A 7,100-nucleotide genomic window follows, 5' to 3' on the forward strand; every position below is an offset into this window, starting at 1 on the left:
CACTAAACGTCTGCGGAGCCAACGTGTATTAGACATCGCCTGGGAGATATGAGCACCCCTTTTCCCCCTTCCCCCCCCTCCTTCCTTTCTCCCTCATCCTCATGCGATTCCCTGCTGGCCCCGGCAGCCACTCCCATCAGCTCAAAGTGTCGCCAGACGCGACGCGCGGTCCACGTGGGAGGTAGAAAAAAGAAACTAAAAGATTTCCGACACCAGAAGAGACGAATTTGCACCCCCCATCCCATATTTTTGTGAGGAGAACTTGATTTGCGTGACGGAAAGTGCTGGAAATATGATGTCAACGTCTTCTATTCAAACTGGAAAGGTAGACGGTCTCGGTTGGGTGTCTTTCCACGCTTTGCTATTCAAAGTTTATCCGCATCTGCCCGGTCGACCGTGCAGCCAGGGTGAGGGTCGGGTTGGACCATACTGCGACAGGCGAAGAGGAGAAGCTTCTTCTCTCCTGAGTGGATGTCCGTGTTCCAGGGCCCAAGTCACTTAAGTGCCGAGTCGTACTGACCTCTCCCCCACCCTCCCTCCAGTCCATCTGTGATCCCTGCCCCCAGCCGTCTATCATGAGACGCCCCACCCCTTTTCATCACCTCCTCCCCCCTACTTGCCGTACTTGCCCCGCTCGGCTGGAACCAGGCCGCGTGCATGCTGGCTTTTACACGGGCCGTCAATACGTCACATCACTTTCAGTGGAGGTCCTTGGAGCCCGGGCGAAGCGAAGGACGAGAAACCCTTTCCCACACCCCAACTTTTCCCCCGGACCAACAATCTTCGTGTCGACGACTCTACTTGCCCTTTCCGATGTCTATCGATCGATTTTAATAACAGTGTTTCTTACCCCTTTTCACTTTCCTTGTATAACAGATCTTTGGAGCGTTCCTGGCGTGGGAGACGAGGCACGTCAGCATCCCAGCACTCAATGACTCCAAGTACGTTGGTATGTCGGTGTACAACGTCGTCATCATGTGCGTGATGGGAGCTGCCATCTCGTTCGTCCTTTCGGACAAGCAGGAGGCGTCCTTTATCATCATCTCCTCCTTCATCCTCTTCTGCACGACGGCCACCCTCTGCCTCGTGTTCGTCCCGAAGGTAAGTACGCCCTTCCTGTTTTCGTCCCGGCGCTCTCCAGGTGGGCAACACGGTCATAAACTTGCTAAGAAATATTACAATTCCCTTTTTCGATTGCGAAGCTTTAGTATTGCAACTACTAAAGCATTGCAACTACTAAAGCATTGCAACTACTAAAGCATTGCAACTACTAAAGCATTGCTTCACAATCGCGAAGGACGTGGTATGTTGCCCTGAAAGGTTTTCACTCGGGGCCCCTTATCGCACCCCTAACCGCCGTTTTTCTTCAGATCGTGGAGCTGCGGCGCAACCCGCAGGGCGCCATCGACAAGAGGATGATCCGCGCGACCCTGCGGCCCATGTCCAAGAGGAGGGACTCGACCACCAGCGAGATGGAAGAGAGAATTCAAGAGGCCAAGGCGCTTAACGCCAAGAATAGGAAACTGCTCCTGGACCGAGAGAGCGAGTATCAGGTAGGTAAAGTCGTGCACTGCGTGGCGTCCTCAGAGAGTGTCGCGTCATAATGGCTGTATTTTGTGTGTGTGTGGGGGGGGGGGTCGCGCTGAGAGGAGCCTTTTATCGCTGTTTGAATAAGCGTGCCAACCTGAAGTCTGCACAGTGGGCATTCATCGCATTCACATTCATATCATAAAGAAGAACGTCGGGATGATTTCGACTAATTTCCGCCAAGTATGTAATGTTGAAAACAATGGTCTAATCAGGCGCAATGCTCTGGATTTATTGGCGATGCTTCCAGGTGCGTTTAAAGTTCAGTGTCAGGCGATGGATGGACCACTTTGTTACTCAATGTACACTCTGAAAAATATTCAAAAAATATTCAAGATATTCTTGAAGTCTTCCAGACTTTCTATGCACATCAAAAATCTGAGCTGTCGGGACCCCTCGCTGTCAGGTGTATCAAGGAAGTCTTTTTTGCAGATGCTGGTGAGGAGAGTTGGAATGGACGGGCAGACTGTAATAGAGGGTGAACCAATGGACAGGTTGGCCGTGCCAAAAACAGAAACCCTCATTAGAAGAGAAGGTAAGAAGGTGGTTGTAACTGGTTTTGTTGGTATCTATTTCACCTCCGCTGTTGTTTTACCCTTGTTTGACGTCACATTCCAGGAGTGCTGGGTGCGCCTTCGGCCACCGAAACGACTGATATCAGTTCCATCAACTCTTCGGCGGAGACCGAGTACGTCAGCCTTGGTGCAGAGACTCCCGGCCAGAGGTGCGCCCGTCCTGCCGACCCCGCCAACCCTAGACCCGCCTGACCCTTTCCTGCGTGTGTTGTGTTTGTGTGTGTTTGTTGTGTGTTGTGTGTTTGTTCGAAAGCAATCACCAAACATAATTTCCATTTGCATAACTACTTCTTACCCGTGAGCTGTCAGCAGAACACTCAGGACAGGCTCAGAGACCACGAACACCAACGTTTCTCTCACATACCTACAGCTGTCATTGCAATCTAGAAAAGGGGAAGATGAAGTTATTTTCTGAACCACTTTGCTAAAATTTTACATTCACTTCATATCTTTTACCCTCTGATCCTTTAGGTTGGGTTAGGATTGGCGACCGGCGGGCCGGACTTGTACAGTACGGCGGGGGTACATATTCCTTTGCATGGTAGATTCTTTTACATAAATTGAAGATGACTGATAAAGTCTCCGCTAAGTAACATGTAATACTTTCTAAACTTATTTTTATAACTTTTGCCAGTGGCTTAAAAAATGGCTGCGAGTTTAGGTAGTAATGGTGACAGTAGTCTTTTCTTACGATTATGATTCTTGAAAACAATATTGAGGTCAACCGAATATTTGTTTGCATAGCTTTTGTGCATGGTATATTCTTTACAACATACTGGAAGACTTAGACCTTTCTTTTCTTTAAGCTATATATTCCAGAGAATGAGTCATGGAGAACAGCACGAAGATAAAAGACGCATGTGCGACCGTCGCGAGTAGCATGGCTCTTTTAGTCTTCGTGCTGTTCTTTTTCATCTGTTCTCTGAAATAGCCTCATTTCAGTGATTCTGACGAAGACATTGAGTCGTCAAATATTTGAACCACCAGCCATGGGGGAGAATATTGTATAGTATCTCAACACGCTTAAAATGCTTTAAACATCGCTAAATGAAATTTGCTGACACATTGCTTTTAAAATTCCGCTGAAAATAATACATTCCAACTTAACTGTTCTACTCCCCGACTCATAGACGCCAGACTCCTTTAAATTGTACTTTTAAATCACTTCCGTGCTGTATCTTGTATCACAGTGGCAAACGCCAGATACACTTAGTAGCTCACATATTTATTAAAATAATAATACAGCGTCAGTAGATAAAGGTTAAGTAGTTCTGCAAAGTTCCTCTCATTTTTCTGTCGGGTGTTGAGTTTTAGCTTTGCCTTTCCATCCCGCACCCCCTCCACACGACTATGTGGAGAACCTGTTAAATGCAAGAGCTATGCGACGGGGTTTTCACTTTAGTAACACTTTGTACACCTGCCATTTAACCAAGATTGGCGTGATACCTGCGACTAGTATTTTCTCAGTGTGTGCATGCCTTGCTAGACTTCTTTTAAATGTGCAACCGTATAATAGCAAGAAATGTTACGAGCCTGCGCTGATTATCTAAGTATGTGCAAGTGCTCAACACTTGTAAGTGGGCAAATGCAAGTTAAATACTTGCAATGCTCAACTGCAAGTTGAATACTTGCAAGTGTTAAACTCAGTAGGTGTGCACTTGCAAAAGTGTGCACACAATTCGTCGGGAAAGCACCTCCTACGCCGTGAGCGTTCAACCTAAGGGAGTGCTCAACCGAGGAGTTGCACACTCGCAAGTGCACACCTACAGAGTTAAACACGTGCAAGTATTCTACTTGCAGTTGCCACTTATATGTGTTGAGCAGTTGTACAGTTAGTTCATCAGTGTGTTCAATACAAAATAGAAATAGTAAATGTAAACGTAGTTTATTTTTGCTTTCTTTCTATATACAAAGATAATTTTTGAAATTGTAAATCTACGTAACATTAACATTACAGATAAACAGTCTTAGCTTTCAGAAACGTGACTTTTACTACACAATTTGGTCGTTCGGCTGACAACTAAAGTACGTTTCTAATGTTTTCAGCCGGAAGAGATCGTTGGTAGCAGCAGCGAAGATCGCCGAGGAAAGCCGACGAGGTTCGATAGCTGCTATTGCGGAGCAGACTCCGAGCAGACGACCTTCCACCCACGATATCTCGGGGGGTCTCTACGTGCGGGAGGTTTGTTGGCGCAAATAATTGGAAATATCGGAACGACTTTTCACGAACTTCAGTTTGTGGGCTGAAGAGCGTAAAAATCATTGGAATTCCATATAGGCGTTCTCTCAAGCATACATTTTATTGTGTTCGTCTGCTATTTATTTTCGAAGGGCGCGTTGTTAACACATAGTGATATCTTGCAGGCTAGCCGCGACTCGGAGCCCCGGGAGGATGACGAGGACGGCGCGGGCAGGTACCCACCATCCTCGCCGCCCTCCTCCACGACGGGCGGCCCGGGCGGCGGCGCTCAGCTCTCAAAGGTTGTGTCGTTTAGCGACGTTACGGACACGCCGTACGACGACGGCGACTACGACGACGAGGGCGAGGACGAGGAGGCGGCGGTGACAACGCCGCGGCACCGTGCGCACCACCACCGCGGCCACCGCCACTCGACGGCCGCGGGAACAGGGGCGTCGCCGGGGTCGGCCGGCGGCCAGGGCGCGGCGGTGCGACGCCGGAGCTCGGTGAAGAGCTCGAGTGAGAGTGGAAGTGCGGGCGGGCAGTGCGCCAAGCGCAGGACTAGCGTGCCGGCTGCCATGATGAGGGTGGGCGAGTCGCACACGCTGGGCCGCCGTAGCCCCAGGAACCCCCAGTTCGTGCACCAGGACGAGCTGTGGCTTTCGCAGCGGCCGTCCAGGAACACGTCACCTAGTGGGTCGAGCACGCCGCCGCAGCACTCGGGTGCGCACACGCCCCACGCCCGCGGCGGCTCACCGCACGCCTCGAGCCCTTACCTGCTCAACGGCGGGGACGAGGACGAGCGTGACATCCGGGACCGGGACCGGGGGACGGCGCTGCACTACCTCAGCAACAACTCCTCCACGCCCAGCGTCCCGGCCGCCGTCATGGCGGAGCGCGAGCGCGCTTACGGTGAGTGTCGAAGAGATTTGTTGACCTCTGACCAATGCGAAATTAGCACCACTTGCAATTACCTAGAACGAGAAAGAAAGATAAGGCAGATTTTCTAAAATAATATTTGGTGCTCCTGCCTGGCACACATTTGGCCAAATAATGGTGGAAATGTTATATCAATTAATCCATGACCACTGTTGGAACCACTCCTGGCAAATCGCAGGATATGTCAAGTGAGGCGCTGGATGATTTACTGTTATCATGCTGAAAGTTCACACAAATATTAGTCGGCTGCAGTAGACGCCAGATGCCTGAAAGTGGGCAACCCACTTTACATCGCCCCTCCCGTCAGTGGAGCTTGAAACTGCCCCTGAGATTTCGGATCTAGTGACCGATTTCACGGTTTGACTCGAAGGTAAAGGGTATTCAGAGAATGTAGACCATTCCAAATCCGGCTCTGTAGCTCAAACGGTTTGGGAAAAGAATTCCGGTGGTATCTTTAATCGAAGGGTAACAAACAACAATCCAATTTTTTTATGGGTGGTTTCGAATTAGTTTCTTCTTATTTTTCGAATGGTGTAGTAGGAGTTTACCTTACTGCAAAGCTTTATAGAGTGTTACCGCTATACCAAAGCACCAGTCAAAGCCGTTGTCTTAGTCTCGAAACTTCCGTAAGTTCTGGAGTACTGGAAGTGGCGTCAATGTCAGTCATCTCAACTGACTGGTAGTGCTCAACGACCCTACGGATACGGTTACGTGCTCGGGGGCTGATATTTGATATTTGATATTTTGATATGCTGCTGGGTAGGCAACCCAAATAGGTCGTCTGCTGCGCTGTTGACCAAGCCGCTGATTCGCATGAGCTCGCGCCTCCTAACGCGGACACCTTGCTCTGTTCCAGACTACGGCTCTGAGCGGGGCTCGGACCGGGGGTCGGACCGCGGCTCGGACCGGGGATCCTCCGGAGGACTGATCCAGAGGGCGGCGTCGGAGCGGAGCCGGGAGAAGTGCTGCCACCACGGCGGCGGTGCGTCCGCGCCCCACCACCACCACTACCCGGCCTCGCAGCCCAACCACCACCACCACCACCATCACCACCACTCGCACCACCACCACCATTCCCGGGGGCGGTCGAGTACGGGTGGGTCTGCCGAGGACGCCTCGGTAGCAGTGGTGAGCGTCGGGCCTGACCGGTCCTGTACGCGGCACGCGCCCTACCGCCCCGCGCTGCAGCAGCAGTCCTCGCTCGGCCACGTGCAGAGCACCCCCGACGTGGCGCGCCCATACGCGCACCATCACCGAGACCATCGCGACCGCCAGCACCACCACGAGGGCGGCGGTTTGAACTCTGCCGTGTCGGAAGGCGAGCTCCTCGATCTAGCGATCCTCCCTATTTTCCAAAAACTGCTGACGGAGCGTCACAAGTCTCGGTCAGGCTACGGCGCGTCCGTCGCCAGTTGCCCGAACATCTCGATCAAGTGCGACATAGTCGAGTATTTGTGACGAGCATCGCGATGCGTGCGTGTGCCTTTGGACTTCTTTTACTGAATTTAAAATTGCGATTATTATTGCGAGAGTGTTGTTGTACTCGATGTCAATTTGTTTGCGTTTTATGTCTCATCTTTGTTTTCTCAACTTAAATTACTGTCACAAATGGTGAGTGGTTTCGGTGCGAAAATGTAAACAATTGTTTGTGTATAATGTGAGTGTGAAAGAGTTAACCCAGGCAGGCCCGGTTAGTGAATGAATGAGTCGTCTGGCTCTAGACCTACTTTCCTTACGGCTGTCTACGACATTATCCCCTCCCCCCCTCCCCCTTCCCAGCCCCTTTCTCGCCTTTCCCTTTCCCTCCCCTTTCTTCCCCT

General features: G+C 50.8%; 1 protein-coding gene across 1 annotated transcript in view; it reads left to right on the forward strand.

The window, feature by feature from the left end:
• LOC113204172 (gamma-aminobutyric acid type B receptor subunit 2) overlaps positions 1 to 7,094 on the forward strand; it is a gene marked incomplete in the record, with an annotated part of 318,228 nt that extends 311,134 nt beyond the window's left edge. Inside the window, 7 exon segments of the mRNA XM_052270631.1 lie at positions 887 to 1,101; positions 1,371 to 1,553; positions 2,020 to 2,122; positions 2,206 to 2,311; positions 4,209 to 4,344; positions 4,527 to 5,253; positions 6,137 to 7,094. Of these exon segments, the coding sequence (XP_052126591.1) occupies positions 887 to 1,101; positions 1,371 to 1,553; positions 2,020 to 2,122; positions 2,206 to 2,311; positions 4,209 to 4,344; positions 4,527 to 5,253; positions 6,137 to 6,738 (2,072 nt within the window).
• Positions 7,095 to 7,100: the final 6 nt, after the last annotated feature.

Source organism: Frankliniella occidentalis, unplaced genomic scaffold (assembly GCF_000697945.3).
Source record: "Frankliniella occidentalis isolate FOCC.00 unplaced genomic scaffold, Focc_3.1 Scaffold131, whole genome shotgun sequence".
Classification (NCBI taxonomy): Eukaryota; Metazoa; Arthropoda; class Insecta; order Thysanoptera; family Thripidae; genus Frankliniella; species Frankliniella occidentalis.